The sequence below is a fragment of the Mycteria americana genome, chromosome 1, assembly GCF_035582795.1.
Source record: "Mycteria americana isolate JAX WOST 10 ecotype Jacksonville Zoo and Gardens chromosome 1, USCA_MyAme_1.0, whole genome shotgun sequence".
NCBI classification, from domain to species: Eukaryota; Metazoa; Chordata; class Aves; order Ciconiiformes; family Ciconiidae; genus Mycteria; species Mycteria americana.
In genome coordinates this window covers 149,864,002-149,890,868 of record NC_134365.1, presented here as the reverse complement: position 1 = coordinate 149,890,868, position 26,867 = coordinate 149,864,002, and the positions used below count along the sequence as shown (strand labels likewise).

Sequence of the window (26,867 nt, the reverse complement as noted above, 5' to 3'; positions counted from 1 at the left end):
TCTGTCAGTAGGAAAGAACTGATGGTATTGAACCTTGGGGTGCTTTAGATCTCAGGTGTGCTCCTTTCTAGCTTATGTAAAACAAGTGAAAAATGCTATTCTGTCAGGTAGCATTTTTTGTCCACTCTGTACTCCCTGCAGCTCAGTGTAACTAACAGTGTCAGCGAAAGACCACGGGGAAGCTGTGTCTGTGGTCACTGCCTGCAGCTTATTGCCAGGATGCCCCTGTGAATAACAGGAAGCTTTCCTGCTTCTTAAGCTTAAGAAGAATGCAGATACCATTTGATAAGTGAACTCTTCCTCTTTCCTTGACTTTCTGTCCCCTCTCTCCCAATCGCACCCTGTGCTGACCAAAAGCCAGCACAAGGGGAGTACGTACTGGCATCCTTTATGTTTAAAAATTACACAGCAGCAAAAGGAGCTTAAATTATAGGGTTGGTTGTTTTGTGGGGGTTTTTTTTAATTATAACATTTGTGTCCTTTTTCTTTAATATTAATTTAATAATAACATCATATTTCCATGGCTTTCGTATATTTTCCCTACTACCAAGCATGAGGGCTAGGAACTTCCTGTCCTTCTAAATAAGATTCTCGCAATATCGTATGAATCCAAAAACATGTGCTTCTAAACAAAATACCAAGAATAATGAAGAAAAATATAAAAAGAGGTATGGTAGCATTATGAGAGAAGGAAACATTTTTCAGGGACATCATTCCAGCGCATTCCTAGATATCTCTTTATGAAGTCCAGCCATTTAGGAAGAGCTGCTTTAGTCATACACAAAGATGCCTTCTAACTCATCCCCTCTTCAGCCTGGCAAAAGTAGCATCATATCACAGCTGCGTCCATCCCTTCTGTCGGGTTATGGGCTGTCAGGAGCAGACCTTATCTTACTCTTGATATAATTTTCCAAATTAAATCTAGCATAAAACTGAAAAATTGTGCCGAACTAGTGACAGATGCAGCCCACTCCCACGTAGTGGTTCACCTGATTTCGATGCTCTAGGTTTACAGCCCCACAAAGACCTTTGAGCAGAAGATCATGTTTTCTAACATCTTGCAGGCCATCTTTCTGTGGCAGTGCCTTGGACAAGTGCACTGGCTTAGGGCCCTGCCCCATCAACGTAATGTGAGCACGACCTTGTTTCCATAGAGGCTGCCGGCTTTCGGCATTCACTCTAAAAGGCAGTCGGCAAATTTTGTGAGGATCAAGAGGTTTTTAGCAAGGAAAAGTCCCATTCATAATGCTGCTGAAAAAATATCATCTTATTTGGCCTTATACTGGAAATCACGTGAATACAAGGAATCTGCCCCAGGGACCTAAGAGCATACATCAGCACAGATAAAAATAATTGTACTTACAACATCCACCATTCCATGAGTAAATAAAGAGCAATGCAATGCAGAGCAGGCATTAAGAATTCATGTGACAGTACTGTGAAATGTAGAAAATCTGTGACTACGTGGGTAATAAATGAGAGAGAAAATACATAGCAAAGACAAACAGTATTTAAATACAAAACTTTATCTTAAGGACTGCCAGCAAGTGGCCAAAGCATTAGGAAAGAAATCTTACCTCAGGTCAGAGGCTACTTTTCAAAAAAAGGTCCCAAGTCATCAGCATGAACGCAGGTTCAGTGGTAGAGGAACACTAGTTTATGATCACTAACATAATACTGTTTTTATAAAAGGTAACTGGATGTTAATACTAAATTATTTTCATCTATTTGAGAGAACACATCTCTTTCTAATACAGATTATCTTGCTCTATAGAAGGCAAATGAATATATGTACTGGGTTTGTTGCCATCAAGCTGTGCACTCTGACCTTTTCCAAGCTCATTTCTTCTGGCTTTCCTCCCCTCCTGCATTTCTTCAGTCACTATTTCCTTTTGAAAGGATTAAAGCCACACTGTACATGTGAGGTCTCTATTTTCTACCTATTCATTCCAAAGATACCATGTAGATTCTTACCTTACATTATGTCAAACATTACCTTTTGCTATTTAAAATGTTAAACCCCAGTAAAAGAATTAAGTGATAGTCTAGTCTGAGATACCACAGTAAGATACCAGGTTTGCACATGAAGAATGAATGCCTAGCCTTGTTGTAATCTTTGGGAAGATGTCTATCATTTCCGTGTTTCACCCAAATACATGAGTTCTATACTTAAGACTCACCTTAACTTCTATCCCAGCCCTCCTGTAACAACAGGGCTAGGTTCTCCGGTGAAGCGTCCCTCCTTCATACTAACTCAGGATCTAAGTCCATGATATTTGTGTTTATTGATTTTTAAGGTGACAAGGCCCACTTGATCATCTCCTGTGCTTTACAGACTAATAACCATCGCTTAGTTTTGAATACAGTAATTAGTATTCTGGCCAAAACAGTGTTTCCCACCCGCCACACCTCAAGCCCAAAAGAGAGCAACGGGAACAGATGGATTTGTGATGTATTAAACAATGAAGAGAAAGCTACTGGAAGAAAATCTTGCTTTCCTAGCCTCCACACATGCTGGGCAGAGTCTTGGGAAGAGAAAAATGTGGGGAAGGGACAGGATTGAAGGGCACTGGCCTCCCAGACCATCTTTCCGTCTCCAAGCGACTCAGATGTTTTACATACGAGGGAAGTGTCTCGGCCACAAGGTGTAAATCTTTCAGAGACCCCCTGTGTGCCCCCAACGGCTTCAGCTGCTGAGAGACCAGTTCCCTTCCTCCTCATTTCAGCTGCAGCATCCTGCCTCCCCAAATCTGAAAGTCAAACCCTGCCTCTGCTCTCAAAGTGTTCAAGTCACCCTCCTGAATTAAGCTTGCTGCAAGCAATGAAGCAGTGAGATGCTTTTCTTTAATTGCTCTTTTTGGAATTCCTATGAAAGTTTGATACTCCATTAAAAGCTTGCCAGTCTGAAATAATTGAGGAAACGAGACAAAAACCCTTCCAGAAATGTGTCCGGACTGATCTGAGATGTAAAGCAAGGAGAGCACTGGACAGGGATCTGAATTTTGTCTGGCCTCTGCCACTGATTCACTGCAATGCTTTCTGCGAGTCATTTATTGTGCATCAACGTGCTTACTGATGGAGGAAAACCAGTATTTATTTCCTTTCACAGAGTTGTCCTGAGTCTTACTAACCACTGCTTGTGCAAATCTTTGGATGAAAGGAATCATAAGAGTTCTAAGCTCTTAATATATATTACTTATTGTATTTTAAAACAAATGTCATCACACTAGGTAGGAATTAACATTCCAAAGCCTGTAGGGTGGGTACCTTCTCATACCCATATATATAAAAGTCATCAAGTGACCTGCCTCAGAGGAAGGCCAATTGAAGACAGGTGAGTCTGAATTCATTCATAGAATATTTATTTAGAGCCAGAAGCCTTGATTTTGCTTTGATTTAGCATTTTGTCAATATTGTGATTGTTATGCTCTTTCTACTTAAGGCCTGTGGTGATTTTTGTGACGGGAGGGAAAAAAAAGGCTGATAACTTAAAACTCTATGATATGGCAATTTTCTGCATGTGGAAACGGCTACAGCCTGTAGCTTTCAATGGGGCCCCGTATGGATTTGCCATTGAATGAACAGGTATTGGGTCAAGCTATATGGATCCAGGCTTGCAAATACTCACTCTTAGAGCTCAAACTGAGCTACTGCGTGTACCCGGCTCCAGCCGGGGGTGATTGCTGGCCTGAATAAGCTCACTCGGGACAAGAGAGTCTTTCCAATGACACCAGTGGACTGTTTGTGTTTGTGCATCCATGCAGTTTGGTTTGCAGTGGAAATACAGACTAGAGAAAAGGTCACACATTATTAAAATCAATAAGGCATTTTCAAGTGTTAATAGCGTTGCGTGATGATTGCCTACAAGACTCATGGTGTGTTTTGTGTTGGAAACCCTCTCGGGCAAAAAGAAGCATTTGTGAGCTCTAAAAAATGCTCAGTTTAAATGCACTCACCAGCAAGGCAAGTACAGTCAATGTTTTTTCCTGTGGATAGCTACTATCTGATGGCATTTTGGGATTTTATTAATAACCACAACAGACGCATTTATTACTAAAGTGATTATCTGCTATTATCACATGCAGGAAGCAATGCAGAAGTGTTATTTCACCAGCAAAGTCTTTGCCTTGCATGCTTTTAGCAGAGAGGGTCATATTGCTTGATTTTTGAAAAACTCATTTTTCCAAAAGCCAAGCAAAAATTCCATTGCCTTTTGAACAGAGAGACAAAGGATGCGTGCACTCTCTAGCACATTAGCCTTCAAACACCTATATAATTAAGCAAAGGTACTGTACCTTCTTACCATAAAGACATGCTATGGGTGTTCAGGAGGGGCCACGTGAGCAAGCGATATGAAGTGACAGGGGCTGAAAAATCCCTGCTGGCCCAGGCTGCTGACGGGGACCTCCCTGCTCCCCAGCTCCCCAAGCTCAGCCCTTCTGTCTCGCTGTGATGGTGTAGTGGCACACGAGAGGGAGGTGACGTTCAGCCACAGAAGAAGCCTGTATCCCCCAAACAAGGAGGAAACAAGGAGCAGATGGGGCTCCCATCACTTGCTTCTCCTCCCACCACCACTCTCTGAAGCTGGTGGCTGCATCCCATGCTGGGGGCAATGGGGGAAACGTGCTGCAGAGAGCGTGCCTCTGCTCCCCAACCTGTCTTCAGCTAATGCCATCCCCGTCCTGGGCCTCGGGGTGGGAGCTTTTGGCACGCAAACTTTACTACAGGGCTGTTGAAAATCAGCACTGACTTCTTCACGTTTTGCAAACCGCTGTGTTTCCAGGTCTCCTGGGGCAGCTGAGGAGAGCCATCGCCATGATCCCCGCACTGCTCTTGCTGGGCCTTACAGCCCTTGTTGGTGAGCCAGGGTTGGGGTTTGGTTTGCTGTTGAAAGCACCCCGGGAATGGTTTGCAGAGGGACTGTGGAGAGGAGGCGTGCGGTCGGGCCTGAGGTCCCCTTTCTGCGGGGGGCTGCAAAACCCTACGTGGCTGAAGGTCCTCGGCTGCTGTTTGAGGCTGCTTGCCACCCACCTGCGTCCTTTAAACCAGCACGTCTGGAGTACGGGACTGAGACCAAAAGGGAGTCACAGACATACCTCCTCTTGATTTTCCCAGCTAACCTTATCATCTGATCTCTCTGCCTACTAAGAAATGGTCTCACAAATGTCGCAGGCTGTTTGATGGAGGCTATTCATTCCTCCGTTACTGAGGAAGCAGGGTAATTTGCCCAGGCTGAGGCAAGCACTCTCCTGAATTAATTCCTCACCAAGTTACGGAGGGATACAGGAGACGTTCCCAAGCAAGGGGCTCGGGTACCACCAGCCATCAGCTGAGGGGTCGCAGACATTGGAGGGCACTGAATGGGGAAAACCCTCTGAAATAATGCAGAAGCTGTTGTTCCCCTCTCCCAAACCAACCTTTAGACCTAATGGGGCAGACCCCTATTCATGTAAATTGTCATTTAGTTTCACTGGCTTCAACCTATCAAATTAGAAAAGAACAAATTTCTGTTCTCTAGCTTTCTTTGATAACGTTACTGATGGAGACCAGTGGCAACGATACAAGAGTAGCCAACACAAGGTGATGGGAGTTATGGGTCTGGATGAATCCCTCATGCTTCACTTGTACTGACTTGCAGCACACCATACGATATTGGTCTGAGATCTTACGTGTTCAAACACCTCCGTTTAATTTTTCAGCTCCATCCATGAGTTACAGTTGCTATGGCGATATAAGTGCTCTTCAAGCCCCCATGATGTCCTGTACAGCCGTAAGAGCCCCCGACTGTGGTAGGTATCATTAATTTCTTGATTTGTCAACCTGTGTGTACCTGACAGATGCTTCGCCTTCCGTTATCGCCAAATTAAATGAGGTGTCAATTCAATTAGCCAAATGCTATTCAATTAGCCAAAAGGGAGAAAGCAACACATCCTCCCCCAAAATGGCAGGTGCTGCGAAGCCTCCAGACCTGGTGGGAAGTGGGAGGACAAACCCCAGGTCCCGCAGTCAGGATCCTCAGCCTCTAAGCAAAGGGAAACGGCACAACCCCTTTTCAGTCAAAACCGTTTCTTCATCAGCCAGGACTTCAGCATCAACACCCTCACAAAACCCCAGGGCCTCTCAGCCCAAAGGGGAAGATGTGCAGAGCCGGGTCCTCAGTACTGGCATGTTGGCTGATCTGGCCAGTGGTGACCTGCCAGAGACACATTTTGCAGGTCCCAGGTTTGTAGCCATCCTACCTCTGGGTGACCCATTTTTGGTATCTCCTTCCCATTTCCCTCTTTCTTGCCTTGTGTTATTGCCCCATGTCACTGCACAGCTGTGTCAGATTCATACTGCTGAGACCTCCAGGGACTGTAAGGGGCTTTACCACATACCTTGGACATAGGCGCCTTGGACCGTGGGTGTCCAAGCGTGGATCTGAATCCACTTGCTTGTTTCCAAACTGTTCCAAAATTACTTCAAAATTACTTCCAAAAAAACCCCCACCTTTCTATACTTTCTATATGACAACATAGCTGATACCACAGTTTGGCTGGTCAGTAGTAACACATCTCTCACTTTTTTCAAATGCAATTTGAAATTTCACTTTTGCGACTCCAGAGCCGCATTTCCAGCGGTGCGTCAGCAGAAGAGGACCACGGACACACGGTCCTACCTCCTGAGAAGCTTCCCTCTTCCCCTCGTCATCCTCGGGTACTGGCATGGCAGCTCCCTGGCCACAGGCAGAGCCAACAGGGCTGTGCTTGTTCCTCAAGTGCCACTGCCCAACTCGGTGTAGCTGCATTTTCTTCAAAACTCGAGTTACTCCTTTGATACGCCTGCACAAGGAGAAAGCGAGGGTTTTGGATGGGAGGGTGTGTAAGTCTGCCTTTTCCTGCGCTGCAGGACGTGCCATGGTACAGAGGACTGCTGAGGCAGACATCGTACGCCTGAGGAAATACGAGACACCGATTAAGAGAGTAGCCAGAAACCTGTGCTTGGACCCGGCACTCATCGCTGCCATCATCTCGCAGGAGAGCCGCGGTGGCCTGCTCCTGGACAACGGCTGGGACCAGGATCGGCACAAGTATGGCTTGATGCAGGTACATCAGGGTGATAAGTATGAGTAACAGAACAGTAATGGAGTGTATATCCCAAGACCTTAGCACATGACTGTTCTGCATTCGAGACAGCACTTAAATGCATTCTCTCTGCATCAAAAGTTGTGCTTAAGTAAGTGTTATCCTGAATAAGGTCACTTCCATGGGTCACAGCACGGGAGTACAAAGAAGAGGGGGAAGCTACAGTGGTGGTTGTGTTCAGAAGGAAACCCATTTTCTTGCTGGATTTTTCTAGATTAACAGGCAGCAATACCAGCCTTTCGGAGTGTGGGATAGTGAAGAACACATAAATCAGTGCTCCAATATCCTGGTTCTTTCAATGAATGAAGTACGGGCAAGACATCCTTCCTGGACCTGGGACCGGCAGCTGAGAGGTACGCGATGGGCTATATACTAGAAGGGGACACGCTGAGTGATGGGAGTGCCGTGCATTTGTTGGTGTCACTTTTAAGGGAAAAAGGGGATCAGTCTGGCAGATTTTACAGCATCTCTTACCAAAAAAAACCCCAGAGTTTTCTAGTTTAAAAGAGGCAATCCCAAAACAGCAGGCCGGCAAGAGGTCTGAATATAGACGCAGCCTCCCAGCTCAAAGCACTGTGCACAGGGCCTCCATGTTTCTGCCTGCAGAAGAGAGGCTGTGGTGGGGGGCCAAGCTCCTTGGCAGCTTTGCTGCAGTAGGAAGCAGCAGGAAACCAGCCCAGCCTGGGAGCTGCCGCAGCGGCATGGAAGCACCCCGTGCAGGGCTGGGCGAAGGTGTCGGGCACAGCCTCGGCAGGTTGCTCCTTGACTTCAGTGACAAACACCCACAGACGGCCACTACATTGGGCAGCTGGGCCACCGCTGGTGAATGGCCGGATCCAGGACCTCCTTAAATTCCCTGGAAAAGGCATTGTGCTCAGTGAACGTGAACAGGTCTCAAGTTACCCTCTTACCTGTTCATCCTACAAGGGAAATGGCTGTCAGGTGGATAAATAAGGTAGAAACCAACCAAACAAAAGCCACTGGGGAAGGCAGAAATTGAGGCACCACAACACAACAGGCTGATGGTGGCAGGCTGTTAAGCTGATTGTGTCAAGGAAGCTTGGGATCAAGGTTTGCTTGCAGTCCGTGTTATCTGCATGCTGGTTTGTTCACCCTATGTTATTTCTTGCTCTCCCATCCTTGCCTTTTTAGATTACACCCTTTTCTGGGACTAGCATGCCATTCCCACCTGCATTTGGAGAGAGTCATGGGTTCCTTCACTATAGAAATAAGGATTTTGCAAAATCAGTCACTTTTCAACAATAATGCCCAATTAGCAATTTCCCAAGCAGTTGTGTAGGTTTGGTGAGATGCGTGGCCATTTTGGCTAGGAATTTTTACTTTTAAATCTCTATTCCTTACTTATAAGCCCATAACAGCTCCTTCATAACTCTTTCCAGGGGGAATCTGCACCTACCATGCAAAAATGGCCAACCTCCCGGTCTACGAGGAAGACCCATGCGACAGAAACAACAACTACGTCAACAGTGTGATTGGGCGAGCCCAGTACTTTAAAAAGCATGGGTTCTAGCTCATAAACCCGCCCCACCACTGAGCCTCTCTTCTACATAGACTAGCCCAGTAGTGATCGTAGTACCCAGAGCAGTTCCTCAGGGTTCCTGGCAGGACCGATGTTGGTCGCACTGGCACCAGCGCTCGCTCGCCTTTGAAAGGCAGACAGGGACAGACCAGCAATATTTAAGTGTCGGGTGAGGAAGGTACCTCCTCCCTTTCAAAGCTGAACCCGGGGCTGTTCGTGCGTCCCCCAGGTGCGGGCACGCAAGCAACTTTCCCTGGGCATTGGCTGTGCTCTTCCCATCTCCTCCATCCCTCTCCTTCCCTCTCCCCAGCCAATAACGGGGAGAAGCCCCCAAGTTGAAATCTTCCTCCTCCTTGATTGTGCTAGCTACTGGGCAATGAAGAGACTTCTCACTGAGCCTCTGGTCTCTGCATGTTTCTGCACTAGCTGTGTATTCCCGTGGCCAGCCTTGTAGGGGACAACGCTAAACACGCTTCTGTTCTAAGCGGTGGAGCCCATTTCCGTGGGGCTGGAGACCTCTTCAGGGTGAAAAGCAGCCTCACACAATGGGAAAGCCTCTAAATGGGAAGTACTACAAGTGCCATAGCAGGCATGCAAAACATCTTTCCATTAGAGACCAGCCCTCTGAGCAGGAGCTGGCCCCATATGTACCCTCCCCAGGAGCCATATCACAACAATGGTGTTGGTAAAAAGCCCCACAACCTTTCCTGCTTTAGCTGTGGCACCTTTCTGCTGGGTTTCCTCCAAGTTTAAAAGCGTTTCAGCATCTGTCCCTCTGCCAGGAATCCCAACTTCTAATTAGGAGAGAATTAGCTCTGGGTTTATAAGCTCTGTTTTAAAGTGTTCTTCAATGTGGATGGGTCTGGGTGCAAATTTAGGTTTACTGAGAATAATGCTGAGAATAAGAGAGAAAATAAAGATAAATGTTGAATCCCAATCTTTTTTTTTTTTTTTTTTATGGAGCCCGGTGGGCAGCAACCTGCAACTTGAGTAAATAACCCAGTTCGGTCCTGTTGGAATGGGTCTAAAACTCGATTTGAGAACAGGGAGAGGAAAATGGTGCTGCGGACTGGGGTGGGTGAGAAGAGCTGGGCTGGGTGGCAGGGCATGAGGCAGCCTGAGCCCCCTGCTGCCCCAAAAGCTGTGAACAGGGGAATAAGGACGTTCACGCTTAGCCTTTTGAACAACCATTTTGGAGGCATCGGGGCACCTTTCTGCTGGCTGTCACCATTGCCGATGCAGAAGCGATGTACCTGGTGGTCCCTGCCCAGCAGCACGGGGCTGCGCTGCACATGTGCCTGGGCTGCTGGGCAGGGTCAACGCAGGCAGGGTGAGAGCTGGTTTGGAGATAGCTTTTGCAAGTGGAGCAATTTTAACGCTGTGCTCCTTGTCTTGCCAGTCACTCAGCTGCTTACCGACACGGCAAGGACTGTGCGCAATTAAAGTATTTGCAAGCAAACTCATTTTATCATCTCTGGAGACCAGAGGGAGCTCTAGGACGTCTCTAACGTTACTGATTTTTTTTTTTTTTAAGCTACAGAAAACAGTTCAGTGTTGAGCAACCGGAGGTATTAAACTACATGTTATTTAGTCTTTAGTGAATTCTGCACTATATTAAGATAATTTTAGTAAAATCATTACTTTGAAATACAAACTTGTGAAATATATCACATGGTTTGATCCCCTCTGCTTGAAATAGTTTATGTAAAATTTATAGGTTGAAGTCTTTGCTGCATTATGTTAAATAAACCTCTCTGTTATACAAACCTCTTATGTAAAACCTATGAATGCATTTTTGGTAGATCAGTATGAACTTCAAATGAGGCAGGGAATCTCATTGCCACGTATGTGTATAAAGTTGTTTTTTGAGTTTGCAGGGTGAACAAGAGTGGAGCTTTCTGTGGTTCCCTTCATGCCACCCTTAATTGCTGCCAGCAGGCTCCCTGTCACCAGTACTGGTGTTGCCATCCCCGGGGATCTGTGAGCTCCTCAGGAGTCCAATTTCTGCATGCACAACCCGAACTGGGTTATTTACTCAAGTTGCAGGTTGCTGCCCACCAGGCCCCATGAAAAAAAAAAAAATTGGGATTCAACATTTATCTTTATTTTCTCTCTTATTCTCAGTATTATTCTCAGTAAACCTAAATTTGCACCCAGAGCAGCACCAGTCTGTCCTACACCAGTTTCTCTCAGATCTGTAGTTGGAAAATGACTGGTGGACAAGAGCTATGAAACCACGGGTGACGGCCACGCTGAGGGGGAACATGAGCACTTCCACTAATGGTTAAAAGCTATGAAAACCTGTTAGGAATCAAAGTACTGAAACAAAGTAAACACAGGTGCGAAACACTCAAGGAGCTCAAGCAGGAGCATAAGTAGGGGAGGAGCGGGTGGGTGACTATCCTGTGGAAAGGGCTTGGGGGGTCCAGTGGGAACCAAAGGAATAGGTGCCAGGGGAGGGGGATAAATCCCTTTTGGGGATTTATCTTTATCATAGCACTGTGTATGAAGCACTTGGGGTAATTTTGCTCTGAGCTGTTCAGCTGTCAGCATCAGTGAGGCTCAGCTCTGGTGTTTGGGTGTGTCGCACCGACAAAAACCTGCTCGGGAGGATCACAATTCAAATGGAAGGTACAGCCTTAGGAAACAAGGAAGTCGACTTGCTTTTTTCTCCAGAAAAGAGAAAGATTACACAGTTACGATTTTCTAATATGCAAAAGAAATGGAGGGCAGAATGAAGGGGAGGGCCCCTTGAGGGTGAGGCAAGTAGTATTGAGTTTGGCAGCAGGTTTGTGTTGGATACTTTAAAAAACTTTCAGAGTAATGAAGCAATGCAACGTTCACTGAGTGTTTTAAAGAATAAACAAGACCAACAGGTAAAAGTAGCTGTATCTCATACTGCTGTAGAGTGGGGAAATGCAGTAGGTGTTGTTTAAGGACCCTTCCAGGCCAACATCGCTGCATCAGAATCCACAGTCAGCAAATCAAAAAGACAACAAATTACAGATGGGGAGCAAAATCTTCTCTGTTGGGGTCCTATGCTTTGGTTTTACAAACGATGTCAGTATTGGGAAGTATATTTAAATGTGCTTCTTACAATAAACAGCAAATGTGAGGTGGTAAGTTTTCCCTTTCATCCCCTTGTTAATCTGCAGGAGGTATGGGCTGATCCCTCCATGGCTCAGGCAGGGATCCGTGTAAAGCCTGCGGCTGCAATGACTGGCCTTCATAGACATCAGGCAGAGGGAGCAATTAAACAACCTGTTTCAGTGGTAACTGAAGGAGTAGGAAACCACTGCCAAAAGCAAGTCCCTGTGGGCCAGAGCCCTAAGCCACATGGGCGAACAGATTGCTCTGATGACTGACTCTGAATGCTGGAGTTGGATCGGTGTGAGCCACATGTCCATGTCACTCTCTCCAAGAGATGCAAAAAACAAAGGGAAATGCCACCACAGCAATGCAGTGCTGTATAACCGAGTTTGTTCTGCTTCGTTACTCATTGAAAAAGTGGGCTGGGATTTCCTAGCCAGCAACGCGTTCCCGGGACGGTGCTTCTCTGGTGGTTGCCTCGGGCACACTCAGGACCACACCTCAAAATACTAGGCTCATCTTATGGGGTTTTCTTCCTGATAAAAACAACCTCATGTTTTATCCAGGCCAGAAAGGGCAACACTGGTCCCCCGTTAAATTGGAGATGTCAGATGAACATGAGAAACACCGTGTGGGTCATACTGGTGGTTGGTCACCCCCAAAGTCTGGCTCCAGCAGCAGCAGTAGGAGATGCTCGCTGGGGAGGACACATGAGCTTGGCTGCTTTCTGCAGTCCATTTTCCTTGTACAGGCCCAGCATCCCCAGCTGTTTAAGAGGGGTGGCAGGAGGCACCTCTACCCTTTGTATGGCGCTGTTGTCCATGAATCCATTCGGTGGCTTTGGGAATGTGCTGGTGCTGTTGGCCTCCACAGCCTCCTGGGTGGCAAGGCCATGGCCATAGGTTCCTTGATAATGCTGGTTTGAATCTTTATAAAAGCCTTTTTGAAGACCCAGCTATACTTCACCCACTGGCCTTAACCCACGTACTCACTGACACTGTCCCAGAAGACCATCAGGGACCAAGGCAGGATTGCCCCTTATGGGACTCGGGCTGACCCTCTCCCAGCTGACCAGGTTTATCCGTCACCCCAGTGATTTTATCTCTAACATACGCTCTACTATATTGCCCAGGACGGGCACCAGCCCGTGGTCCCAAGGACCCCTCTGGAGCCAGTGCTACAGTTGGGGGTGACACCAGCCACCCACCGGCACACCGGCACTGATGCCACCTGGCAGCAGAGCCCTCGCCTAGGCTGCCTGCTCTGCCGTGGCACAGCGCGGTGCCCCCAGCCGTCCTGGCCAGGGCGGACTCACTGACAGGGAGGCTTTCTGTTTGCTCCAGTACTTACTATTTACACTGAATTAATCTGGCTCCTATTAACTGCCCCAGGGTGGGAACCTCCCCAGGGCCTCCACAGTAAAGACTGGTGTGAAGGCTACAAAGGACTACTAAGACTACTTATTTCATACCATTTATGTCATGCTCAGGTCTCACACCATCCAATACATTCTCATTACCCACCACAAGCCTTCCCATCCTTTGATATAATACACACATATCATTCCCTTAGTCTAGGGACCACCCCTGTGAAATGTCTGTAAAATGTCCATAAATGTCCACAAAATGTCCACTGAGTTAATTTAGTCCATGACTTTGGGCTCCATCTGTTATGGTGGTCACTCAGGACAGGAGAGGTGGTGTGTTGCTCAGAGTTATTGGGCACCAAAGCCAGCTCAGGTCGCGTCGCTGCTGCACTTGCACTGCTTCTTGTAAGGCTTCTCCTCCATTGGTTCAGGTGGTTCCTGCTGTAGTAATTCCTGTAACATGCAACTCAAATCCCGGGTTACAACAATTTAAAGGTATATCCATTACAATCTCCACCCCTGGTCCCTTTGGACCAGACCATGGGGTTTAACATTGCAATGAACTCCTCCCCTTCCCCCTGCTCTGGCTTGGACTTACCCACAGACTGCAGTCCCTTAGGGGAGTACTTGCTCCAAGTGGAGCCTTCTCTATGAGCCACAGTCTCTCCAGGGATATACCTGCTGCGGCATAGACTTATCCACAGCCACAGTCGCTTTGGGGTGCACCTGTTCCAGCGTGGCCTTCTCCATGGGCCATAATGCCCTCAGAGATACACCTGCTCCTGCGTGGCCTTACCCACAGCCACAGTCTCGTCAGAAGTAAACCTGCTCCAACATGGCCTTACCCATGGCTGCAGTCCCTCCAGGGGCGTACCTGCTCTGTCATGCGCTTACCCATGGCCACACGCTTTGAGGTGCTCCAGCATGACCTCATGCACAGCCGCTGATGCTTCTAGGTGTACCTGCTGCAGCATGGACTTATCCACAGATGCTTCGAGGTGTACCTTCTCCAGCGTGGACTTATCCTTGAGCCACAATCCCTTCAGAGGTGTACCTGCTGCAGCACAGACATAACCAATGGCCACAGATGCTTTGAGATGTACCTGCTCTGGCATGGACTTATTCACGGCCACAGACACTTCAGGGTGTCCTGCTCCCATGTGGACTCATCCGCAGCTCACAGTCCCTTTGGATCGAGTTCACACTGGAGTTCCAGCCTGTCCAGTACAGCAGCACAGAAACAGCAGCCATGCCCTGGCCATCTGCCAGCCCAGGTGCATGGCCATTGCTGTTGTCAGAATGTTCCCAGGCACAGCAGGGTAAGATGATCAGCAGTGCAGCAGCACGGCAAGCAGCAGAAGCAAAAAGCAGCCACTGACGAGCACTAGACTCTAATATACAGTAAGGCAAGCAAGCCCCATGGCAAGCACAGGAGCCTGCCAATTAATAGCTGATCAGCAATAACAGCTATAAATTTGATCTAGAACATTCCAATCAAACCTTTCGTCATCTCAAACCCTTTGAGCCCCACGTTGGGCGCGAAAAAGGACTGTCGTGGTTTAACCCCAGCCGGCAGCTCAGCCCCACCCAGCTGCTCGCTCACTCCCCCCGGGTGGGATGGGGGAGAGACTTGGAAGGGTAAAAGTGAGAAAACTCATGGGTTGGGATAAAGACAGTTTAACAGGTAAAGCAAAAGCCGCACACACAAGCAAAGCAAAACAGGGAATTCATTCACTGCTTCCCATGGGCAGGCAGGTGTTCAGCCATCTCCAGGAAAGCAGGGCTCCATCACGTGTAATGGTCACTTGGGAAGACAAACGCCATCACTGCAAACGTCCCCCCCTTCCTTCTTCTTCCCCAGCTTTATATGCTGAGCATGATGGCATGTGGTATGGAATATTCCAGCTGGGGTCAGCTGTCCTGGCTGTGCCCCCTTCCAGCTTCTTGTGCACCTGGCAGAGCATGGGAACCTGAAAAGTCCTTGACCAGTGTAAGCACTACTTAGCAACAACTACAACATCTTTGTATTGTCAACACTGTTTCCAGCACAAATCCAAAACATAGCCCCATACTAGCTACTAGAAAGAAAATTAACTCTATCCCAGCCAAAATCAGCACATTCTCCACCTCTATAATAATAATAATAATAATAATAACAACAACAACAACAATAATAATAATTGTAATGAAAAGGAAAATAACAAGAGAGAGAGAGGAACAAAACCCAGGGAAAAAAAACCAAAAAGCCCAAGTGATGTAACCGCCCACCACCCGCTGACCGATGCCCAGCCAGTCCTCCTCCCTGAGTGTCCCTTTCACACCCTTTTGACCAAGCAGCCCTGACCTTCCCCTAGCTGCTTTTGATGTACTTGAAGACCTTTTGCTGACAGTTTGAGCATCCCTTGCAAAGCACTCTCCAAAACCTTTCTCAGTCCTTTTCCTTGTTTACATGTGACGTCCTGTGTTTTATGTCAATTTACCACCAATTCTCACATGGACAAGATTTCCAGTTCCTACATAGCAGCCTTTTCCCTATGGCAGTCACCTTAACTTCTCCTTTGAGGGGGAAACATTTTCTTTTCTTTTTGAGTTGCGGCATCCTTTTAGTGTGGCCATCTTACATGATATTTTTGAACAGGCTCCGGGATGCTTGCAGGCTTCTTTGGTTTGGGGCTGCTCCTTTTTGCTGGAGGCTGTTGTTTCTAATGCTCGCCTCAGTTTATTTAATTACCTTTCTTGAAACTGAATACTCCCATACTGGGTGCACATGGCCTGCTTTCTCCCATTTCAGTGCTAAAAGTGATCATGTTGGGGGATGGAAATCTCAGAGCAGTTTCCCACTAAGAGTCCTCAAATGAGGCCCTTGTACCGATCCCTAGTACTTGTTTTTGTGGGTTCCCAGACCAGCTCTTCTTGGAAGTAGTGATTTATTGCCACCAAAAATTCTGCTTCGGCATCTCATCCTGATGAGGTGCTGATCCAGCCTATACGCAGGCTCCCACTCATACCACCGTCCCGTATTTGCTGCTTCTCTGGTCTCACTGACCACTATCACTGTCCTCATAAAGAAGCAATAGTACAGTCCTACTATGGCATTTTTATCAATAGCAACTGGGATTTCCACCCACAGGTTTTTAGGGTGCTTCTCTTTTCCTGTAATATTTTTATGCTGTTACACTTTTATCCTTCACATACAGCATCACTTCTCCACCTCTACATCCTACTCTGTCATTCCTGTAAGTCTGGCAGTGCTATGTCTCATTGGTTTTCTAGCCTCCACCAAGCCTCTGAGATGCCTGCTATCTCGGGTTGTCATTCAGCACCAGGCGTTCTGGTTCTCCTGGCTTGTTTTTGAAGCCGCTAGCAACAGTGCAGAAGCACTTTTAAGTTTGCCTTCTCTTCATTGCTTAATATTGCACATGCCAAACCCTTGCCACTGTCTTCTGTCTGTTTTGTCTTTATTATTTATTGTGATCGTGCTGTTTATTTCCCTCCTGATTTTTTCGGAGGTAAACTGAATGTCAGCCATGTCCACCATGTAGTTCACATCAGTTCAAATCGGGTAGTCCTCCGCATCTCCCAGCTTTCCCCTGCTTCTAGTGGAAATGCTCCTCTACGAGCTCTTTAATTTCCAGTGCCACAGCCTGGCTGCGTTACAGCTTAGGTGCAGCCCACCCCTTCTAGGCTGCTCCGCTCCTCCATGAAGTGTCGCCAGCTCCTCGCATGCCTCAACCATCTGCAAGCCCCTCCATTTCCCCACGCGGCCCCGGTGCAGCCTCGGGACAAGGGACCTGCCCCCCGTGCGGGAGCTCCCAGCACCCAGAGCATCCTGCCTCCCTGCCACAGGCTGGCTAACCTCCCACAGCTTAAATGGGCTTAATTGCTTTGGGAAGCTTGTATCAGCCTAGTTTCTCCCCTGAAGGCATAATTAGGATCACTCATTTCTTACCCTACCCTTATTAAGCTAATTAGCAATAGAGGAGAAATGCTCAAGAGCATGAAAAAACCCACACAAGCGAGGATGCAGCTGACCTGAGACTCTCTAGTGCCTTCACCCCACAAGCCACCCTGCTGCAGCCCTCAGCCTTCCAGAAACATTTCCAACAACTGGAAAGGTTTCTTGTTGCAAGGGAGGCAAGGAGAAAATTGATCCCATTTCTGTCCTTTAATTCATGTGACAGAATTTTTATTGCGGGACACTTTTATTTTATGAATTCCCCGCCTATTCAGCCACACCTCAGTTGATTCAGATCAAGGAACTGATAAAGTTCAGGAGGGTTTTGTCCGGCCAGACGCAGGAGAGAAAAGTAAAGCGTAGCTGGTACCGGATCTGATCCAGTGCCCTGCAGTCTGGCTTCTGGGTAAACCAGAATTGTCTCTCCCTTGTGACTGCTGTGATCAGTGAAGAGCTGCCTACTGATAGTTCATGAATACCATTTATTGACTGGATCGTCATGGCCCTGTCTATATCTACTATAGGTAGGTGTCGTGCATTTACCACATACCCAAGCTATTTCAGTAGCAGGACTGTCGGGTTGCTCTGTATGGAGGCTGAAGAGCTGGCTGGGCTGTTGTGGCCATGGGCTGATGGCCAACAGTTCAGAGTCTTGCTGGTGGCCAGCTACTAGTGGCATCCCTTGGGGACTGCTCCTGCAGCCAGTACTGTTTAGTGTCCTCAGCATCAACATGGGCTAGGGACAGAGAGCATTCCCAGCAAGTTCACAGGTGCTTGGTGGGACAGGACTGCCAGTCAGAGGAATGTGGACAGGTTGGACAGGAATCTCATTAAATTCAACTACAGACGCTGCCAAGTCCTGCACCTGGGATGGAAAAGCCCCAGGCACCAGTACATGCTGGGGACCAGCCAGTTTGAAAGCAGGTCTGCAGAGAAAGCTCTGGGGGTCCTGGTGGACAAGTTGACCATGAGTGGGTAATGCACCCTTGCAGCAAAGGCGGCCAACAGCCTCCCGGGCTGCGTTAGGAAAAGCATTACCAGCAGGTCCAGGTCCAGGGAGGTGAACCTTCCCATCTTGTGCTTTACTTGGCACTTGTGCTGAGTTTTGGGCTCCCCAGTATAAAACCGACCCTAACATGCTGTAGGCCAGTGCAGGCCACCAAGCTGGAGCACAAGTTATACAAGCAGGGACGCAGGTCTGCTCAGCCTGGAGAAGACAAGGCTTTTGGGGGACATTTTCAGCTATCTCCGTGGAGCTTATAGAGAAGACAGAGTCATACTTTTCTTGGAGGTGCACAGAAAGAGGGTCAGAGGCAACAGTCATATGTTGCAACAAGGCAAATTTGGATTTGATGAAAGAAAAGGAGTTTTCCACCAGAAATGGTGGGTGGTTAAGCACTGTACCAGGTTGCACGGAGAGGCTGGGGAATCTCCATCCTCGGAGGTGTTCATAGCAAGACAGGGCAAGGACCTGAGAAACCCTATCTAGCTTCAAAGTTGGCACTGCTTTGAGCAAGAGGTTGGACTAGAGACCTCCCAAGGTCCTCTCCAACCTCGGTCACTCTGTGCTTCTGTGGCTCTGTGAAGATGCAGCCAGAGGGGAGAATGGAAAATGTAGATGTAATCGTCTCAGCACACATGGTGAGAAATGATGAAGGAGCCGCTCTCACAGATGCTGCACAGCTTACCGCACAGAGGAGCTCCCCATGTTGGCTCTGGGAGCACCAACACAGTTTAGGCATCAGTCGTTCAAGGGATGGGCAAGGCAGCGTCAGCAAAACAGTGATGCCAACACCCCAGGGTGTAATGGGCCTGGACTGAAACAGCTCACCTAGCATATTAAGTGGCACTTTGGCATCTGTAGCCCTTCTCCCCGCAAAGCTGGGCTTTGCTTTTAGAGGTAAAGAAGCAACATTTTGAGAAGGTTGTTTTGGGTCACCTCATTCCTCCGACTGCAGACTACTGGGGAGAATAAACCGCGGAGACAGAGGAGAGCAGAGCGGCTGGGAAAGCCAGCACTGCGGTCCCACCACGGGAGCACAAGCGCCATGGGAGAGGTGAAATCGTGGACCCTGAGGGGGTCCTCGGAGAAGACAGAGAGAGGGTGCAGAGACAGGTTCAGCTCATCCGGTGACCACAGCAACCGGTTAATAACCAACTCAGTGTTATTTGCCTTGCTGCAAGTAAAAGTTGGGGGAAATCCCCACTCCACTATTCATTAACAGCTTCTCCTTCCATGAGATTTCCAAGAGATAATGTTAAAATATCAATCTCCTTGAGCAAATACGCCAGTGCACGAGGCACTCCTCTGCCCAGGAATTAAATAACGAAGGTAAACCTGGGGGAGCAGCGTGCCGCTCCTTTCATCACAGCCAGCCTTGTGCAGCGGCTCCATTTTGTGAAGACGCTGTCGGAGGTGGGACGAGACCGTGCATCCACGCCATCAAAGGAAACGAGGGCTTGCAAAGAAATGCATCGGCAGAATGAGTCAGTCCCACCACTAGTAAAGGCGTGCCCAACAAGCCCTCCTGCACTTTGCTTTCTGCCCCCTACGCACCCTTTGGAAACTGACAGCAGCCTCCAAAGACACCAGCCAGACTCCCACACCCACAGCAGGCGATGCTTTTCCCCCCTGTGGTATTTTTGGCACGTGAGGTGGAGGGGAAGGGGTTGTTAGCGTGCGGAAACGTGGCTGGGGAGCAGAGGGAGGGAGAGGTCTCTTCAGGGCAGGCAAGGAGCTTGGTGGATGGAGGCAAGGGGCTCCAAGACCCTCTGACTTGGGCAACTGCAGGCAAATAACCCCTGGCTAACGTGACATCGGTATCCTTAGCATTGGTGTCTGTCTCCAGGTGGCAAACGCGGTTTTGGTGATTGGAAAAGCCTGCTTCTTTACAGTCTCTCTACTTGCAAGCAGGCGTATGCCAGAAATGTCTCCCCCTCACAGCAGAGAGAAATGTTGAGGCAAAGGGTTGTGTGAATCATTTCAGAGATGCGTTGGGCTTGTAAAAAGCTCTTATGACAAAAACAAAGCTGAACCAACAAGGCGTCATTATTTTTTTCTGCTGACAAGCGATGTTGGCAGGGCACGCTGTCACAGGAGCACCTCCCAGGTCAGGGGAGATGGGCCACCAGCATGGACGTGGCCAGTCTCTCAGGGGAGTGCTAGCCCAAGGTGGTAGGGCTGCAAGCCCCTTCATGCCAGGTACCTGAGGGTCATTCCCAGCCTGCTTTTCTTGAGCAGTAGGGACACAGCCCAGGATGCTGGGACAGGACTGGGGCAAGCACCTGCAGAACAGCTGGATGCTGGGTCTTTAGCTCAGCCCTCACCACGGCTCCCTCCAGGAACAGAGTGTGAAATACACGCTGTAGGTGGAGAGACGCCGAGAGAAAAATAGGGTGGCTTTTCTCCCTTTGCGAATACGGGAAATGCCACTCCTGAGAACATACTTGCCACCACACCAATGTCTATGGTGCAACAGGTTCTGTTTATGTGCGAAAAAAATGCTGTTAAGTCTCACGAAACCACAGCCCAATAACATTTCATCACAGTGTCGGATTACCTCTGAACGGAAACTAGCTTTCCCTATATATTAAACTTCTCCACACCTCAGTCCTGTACCAGAAGCTGAGCTGCGGACAAGTAGGTAAGATACCACCGCTCAGGGCAGGAGCTCTTCTCATTCCCTTCAGCAATACCATCTCTTCAGTGGCCCAGGGGCTGCAGCTTTTTGCTGCGTGAGATTTCTGCTTGAATAAGGGTTCTGAGATTTGTCCTGTAGTTCCGGATTTAGGTCACGTAAATTTAAATGGCTCTCATCCATATGTGAGCCTTTCTCCCTAGGGTCCCCTCACAGCCAGCGAGGGGAAATGGGTGCTCCTAGAGTACAACTCACCCTAAAGTAGATAGCCACAATGACTTAGACAGCTTGCATCTTGAAAGTGCTAATTTCTCAGTATAAAGAAAGTCTCAGGAGATTCAGGCAAAGCTGTCCAGGTGTGGCGAAGGCTGTTTGTATACAGAATATGGGCAGGGAATAAGGGCATTCACAGTGGCAGCGCAGCAGCACAGGGCACTGAACATTACTAATTTTATTTTTTCTGAATTAAATATTGGGGTTTGAGATTTGGAGGAAGTTACTAAGATGTCATAGAAGATGTGGGTTTGAAACACCAGCAGAAGTGAGAGGTCACAAGTCTCTTGTGAACGGCTGCAACCTGGTTTCTGCTGGAGCAGGAGAGCTGCCATTGGGGTCTCTTATAAAAAGAGATGCGACTCCATTTGTGTATCGCTTTGCCTACCCAACCAAGAGAAATACCCTGTCAGCTCAGAAAGACTTTCTTTGTGTTTATTTGGCAAGCAGTGAGATATATTCATGCCTTCATGCGTGCCAGTGCTGACTGATTGATTTTCAGGCTGTTCTGCATGCTCAGGAAGGACCACCCCATGCACCCGATGCTCGTGCTGCTGGGCCTCGCCGCCCTCCTGGGTAAGTCTGGCATCCCTCACTGCCTCGCCCAAGCAGCTGGGGACATGCTCCCCTGGGCTGGGAAGCAGGAGACATTGATGCACCTCCTCATCCCCCTCCCCAGAATCTTGGTTGCCACTAGACTCTATCGGAGGAGAGCGTGCTTGCGAGTCCCCTTGCGAGTCTTGCAGAAGGAGGGGTGGCCTCCGAGGGACGGGTCGGCTCAGGGTGCAGGGTGCAGGGCGCAGGATGCAGGGTAGGACCTCGCCTCCTCTCCAGCACAAGGAGCGACGGAGGCAGCCTCATGCATCTCCCGCACCCTGCAGCCCGTCCTCTCCAGGGTGCAGCCTCCCCTTGGGTTTTACTTGCAGTCACAAAAGGTTTTTGCTGCTTGAGCCTTTCCGTGTCGCCTCTGCAGGTGCCTCCCAGGGCCGCACGGATTGCTACGGCAGTGTAAACAGGATTGCAACCCCTGGGGCTTCGTGCAAAACTGCAAAGTCAGAGCGTTTACCCTATTGTGGTGAGTATCCCTCTTCTGCCGAACGGCTCCATTTCTCTGTGGCACAATAATCCCAAATCCTTCACATTTCCAAAGTGCTGAACACACACTAGCTGCTGAGCCTGCATAATATCCCTGTAGGCGATCATCTACCTCCTCCCAGAGGTGATGCAAATGAAATTTTGATGTAATTCTGTCTGTATTAGGAGAGAGGTGAGAGGCAATTCTGAGTTTTAAAAGTTATTAAGCAAATATCTTTACTTTTTATTTTGATTACAGGAGTTAGTGCTTCAGAAAAGATCGCTGAACGGGACCTAAAAGACATGGATCAATATAAAACACTCATTAAGAAAGTTGGTGAAAACTTGTGCGTCGAACCAGCCCTGATCGCTGGCATCATCTCCCGGGAATCTCATGTTGGCAAAATACTGAAGAATGGCAGGGGTGACAATGGATATGGATTTGGTTTAATGCAGGTATTTGCTGATACTCCACTAAAACCTGATAAACAAATAGCATATAAATAAAAGTAAGCCTCCTAAACATATCATCCATTACAGCAAGGAAATTACTTCTTTTTGTTGTTTTGATATTTCTAGGTTGACACAAGGTCACATAAAACGATGGGAGAATGGAACAGCGAAACTCATCTTATCCAGGGCACAAAAATACTTATCACGATGATAAAGGCAATACAGAAGAAGTTCCCACGCTGGACAATGGATCAATGGCTGAAAGGTAAGGTACAGGCCACAGGTTTTGTCCAGGAGAGAAGAAAAACTTTAGGACGAGAACGTCCTGAATTAGTTCCCGTGTTCCTCAATAACCATGTTTCTAACAGGCTGTCGCTTAGCTTTTTGCCGCTTTTTTTATTTCACCATGAAAAGACAAGTTTTGTCAATTCTGTGTAGTTTCTGCCTTTCCTTAGTATGGCAGCCTTGCCGAGTTTCCAGCACCATGTGGCAAATATTTATACATCCGAAATCTAGTCTATACAAGAGCTGAGCTTTCCTTATCTGACCATGAGGAGTCTCCTACAGCCATTCGGGTTAACAAATAGCTCTGTGGTTTACTTGAACGGGGCCAGCACTTCGCTCCGTATCTCCGTTGACAAAGGAGACAAGGTGTTTGCTCTCAGGGAATTGCAAAGCTGTGCTGCGCAACGTGGAAAAGCTGCCTGCCTCAACGCAGGCTGCACCCCGCGGCCCCCTTGGACTGCTGGGGTGCCAAGGTGGGCTCGTTTCACAGCCACCTCAGATGCTTTTCAACACCGCATATGGAGTAGCATATACACAGCTGCGAGACAAAGATAATGCAATGTATAAGTGTGTTTTAACTCTCTTTTAAGAACAGTAATTTTCAGGGATGGGTGAGAAGTTACAAGGTCGTTGGATATGATATGATATGATATGATATGATGAGACATGATATTAACAAGCCCAGAGTAAATGAAGGGCATGTGCTGGGCCAGGTAAACGGTGCAAGTCCATCAAGCTGCAAATATCTGTGAACACAAAACCTCAGGTATCCTTCTGATGTTTTGGTGGATTCAGGAATAACTGTAAGCTGTTTGCAGAGCCCCACTTAAGTCAGAGAAGCTCTGATAACGCTGCCTACTCCCCTTCCAAAGTCCCCGTAAGTCAAAACTCTCAAAACCAGTAAAACCAGAACATATCAGGCTGGAATTTTCCCTATTTTTTTAAGTCTGTATGACTTCTTTTGGTGTTTCATTTCAGGTGGGATTTCTGCCTACAACGCTGGTCCTAAGAACGTCCAAAGCTATGACAGAATGGACGTTGGCACCACCCACCATGACTACTCCAACGACGTGGTCGCACGAGCCCGGTATTACAAGAAACATGGATACTAGACTTGGGAATCTCTACTGAGTAACTTCCTTACCATCACCTGCATGACACCCCTGAGGGAGCCAAGACACAGAGCAGCTGTACCCTGCAAACCCATACAGATGCAAATGTACAAGAATGATTTGCGTGTATAGGAATGTGCAGGCTAAAGCCCTCAGGTTTTAAAACAATACTCAGTAAGACACGGGCCATGTAGTTTCTTTACAAGCAATAGGATTTGGATTTTACAAAGGAAATATTACCAAAATCTTAATATTTTTTTCTGCTATCTACGTATTTCTCTGAGTTATGAGGACTATCTTGTTTTGCTATGGATAATGTGCTGCCTTCCAGATCTTAAAACACATTTCTGCCAAAATCTGTCATTCTCTTAAGAAATCAAAAGGCAAAATACTTTCTTGGGTATTAGCTTAATGATTTATTTTTTCAAAGCTGCTTGATATTTACATTATGCTGTGGAGTAATAATTTTTTTCTGAATGCTAATGTTTCAAATAAATACATAGAATAGAGATAGGTGTTTTCAGTTATACAGAAATAAGCAAACAGAAATTTAATAAAAGCATTATTAGCAAACAAAGCAGGACTCCAATCTATTCATATTGTCATGTGTGTTAGCAAAGTTTGGATAAATACGATGTTAATTTTAGGCAGATAGAGAAACTGAGAAGGGAACAGGCTGAAATACATTTGCACATCATAAAATTCTTTTCCCCCTCTGCTGCTTGTAGAATAGTGACACGCAGGAAAACAGCAGTCTGAGTTCAGCATATTTTGGTGCTCCTATTCCTTCTAGATCTGGAATCGAACTATTAGAGGGGTGGGAGGGTAGAAAGGCAACACAAGGAGAGGGATAGATGCCTGCAGGACTCAGTGACGCTCATTCTCCAGGGCCAAAGGAAGAGTTGGGTTTGGTCTGGCAGTGCAAGCTGTGCCTTTCCCACCAGCATCCACTTGCAGGCTGAGGGAACTTCCTTTATTCTTCCACGATGAGCACAGCTTCTGGGAATAACTCTATGTCAAAATAATTAGAAAAACCACTGGCTGCAAGCATGTTAAATGGATAGGAAAATGCAATCCAAAGCCATTAACAGTGCACAGACTTATGACACATATCCTCCCAGGAGCAATTAGAGACCATGGTGCAAACATCCAGCATGGATTTAAACAGGGTAAATAGTGCCCAGCCAAGCTGTTTGCCTCCTGCGATGAGATGACCAGCTTTATGGGAAAGGGGAGAGAAGCAGATATAGTATACCTTGACCTGACCAGGTCTTCGCCCCAGCCTGCTATAGTATCCTTATAGCCAGACTGGTGAGACACAGACTGGATAGGCAGGTAGACTGGAAAGTTGCCAGGCTCAAAGTGTGGTGGTCAGTGTCACAGGGGTCAGCTGGTGGCCAGTTGCCAGTGGCATCTCCCGGGGACGGATCCTGCAGCCAGTACTGCTTTGTGTCTTCAGCAGCAATTCAGACTAGGGACAGAGAGCGCTCCCAGCAAGTTCACAGCTGATACCAAATGTGGGGTACTGGAGAGGCTGGAGAAATGGGCTCATGGCAACCCCATGACGATCAATAAAGGCAAAGGCAAAGCCCTGCACCTGGGACAGAATAACCCTCTGCACCGGTATGGGCTGGGGCAACTGTCTAGAAAGTAAGCTGTGCAAAAAGGGACCTGGGGGTCCTGGTGGACACCATGGGCCCTCGCGGAGATGTAGACTAAGAGCACTCTGAGCTGCATTAGCAAAATCCTAGCCAGCAGGGAGGGGAGTGAGCATTTCCCTCTCTTTCGTGCTTGTGAGACCACACCTGGAGCACTGTATCCAGTTTGGGGCTCCCTGATACAAGAGGGACACTGACGCGCTGGAGTGAGTCCAGCAGCGGCCACCAAGCTGGTCAGGGGCTGGAGCATGGGACACACAAAGAGACGCTGAGGGAGCTGGGTCCGCTCAGCCTGGAGAAGAGTCAGCTGTGGGGTGACCATGCAGCCTGGGCCCTGACTGCAATGAGGGGCTCTGCAGCCTCTTCCCCCTCTCTCCCAGGGTCTGGCTGCCTGCATTGAAGGTCAGCTCTGATACCACACTCTGAGGAGCCTCCTCTGTTCTCCCCTCCCATGCACCTTCTGCCTGCTGGTTCAGGAGCTGCATTTAAGCTCACAACCTTGCCCTGGGTCCTCACCTGAGCTGCACTGGAGTCTGCCTGCACCTGGCTTTGTAACCCACTGATCTGGATTTTGCCTCGCTGACTTTCCTTCCTGGCTTGCTCTTGAACCTGTCTTGTAACGATGTACTTGCCCTAGCAAGTCACCTTGACTTGGAAAGAGCCTGCTTGTCATCATCACCACGGCCCACACGGTGCTGTGAGCAGTTTGCACAGGAAGGTAGGCTGGGAGGTGCCTGCCTTGTTGCCACCCTGGAGAAGTGGCTGTCTGACAGCATTCCCTTGGAAACCCAGGTGATTCACTTGGAGTTTTTTAATGCGGGCTACACAAATCACCCACAGGTAACAAATGCTGATCACTATTCAACTCTTAGATCGACCTGTTACTCCTGCAGATGGACTGACTCTGATCAATCGCTTCTGCAGATGCCTCGCGTCACTGGTTCCCGGGACCAGCACAGAGGGATGTCCCTGTCCCAGGGCTCACCGACCCTGGGCTCCATTAGCTGGGAGGCACCTTGCTGACACTTCAGCAAGAGCTGCTATGAAATTACTTGTGTTCAACATACACATTTTAAAGCTACTGTCTCTTGTCTTACCTTGTACCAAATTGCTCAGTAGTACATCTGAAGGCAAGGTCTTAGCACTGCCAAACTCCATACGACCTCACACCGAGCCCATACAGCCAATGCCATGTGAGATAAGGGCCGCTTTTAAATACAGTTAAATTTAAGTACAGTTTTTAAATTTAAATTTAAATACAGTTAAACATGACCACCTTGGTATTTTCTACCTCCTGGC

The 26,867-nt window shown here is 48.0% G+C and overlaps 2 protein-coding genes across 3 annotated transcripts; both read left to right on the top strand.

Annotated features, from left to right (window-relative positions):
• Positions 1-2,312: 2,312 nt before the first annotated feature.
• On the top strand, positions 2,313-11,774 carry LOC142420273 (lysozyme g-like). Of its 2 annotated transcripts, none has more exons than XM_075524033.1 (6): positions 2,313-2,647; positions 4,784-4,858; positions 5,700-5,789; positions 6,889-7,085; positions 7,339-7,477; positions 8,525-11,774. In XM_075524033.1, the coding sequence occupies exons 1-6, from the start codon at positions 2,512-2,514 to the stop codon at positions 8,653-8,655; spliced, it is 768 nt and encodes a 255-aa protein (XP_075380148.1). In that variant the 5' UTR covers positions 2,313-2,511; the 3' UTR covers positions 8,656-11,774. The 2 variants fall into 2 exon arrangements, with proteins under 2 accessions (XP_075380148.1, XP_075380158.1); XM_075524043.1 differs by lacking the exon at positions 2,313-2,647 and adding an exon at positions 2,803-3,334.
• Positions 11,775-20,494: 8,720 nt separating this feature from the next.
• Positions 20,495-24,481, top strand: LOC142420310 (lysozyme g-like). Its single transcript, XM_075524101.1, has 6 exons — positions 20,495-20,719; positions 21,489-21,562; positions 21,960-22,061; positions 22,320-22,516; positions 22,640-22,778; positions 23,777-24,481. The coding sequence occupies exons 2-6, from the start codon at positions 21,499-21,501 to the stop codon at positions 23,908-23,910; spliced, it is 636 nt and encodes a 211-aa protein (XP_075380216.1). The 5' UTR covers positions 20,495-20,719; positions 21,489-21,498; the 3' UTR covers positions 23,911-24,481.
• Positions 24,482-26,867: the final 2,386 nt, after the last annotated feature.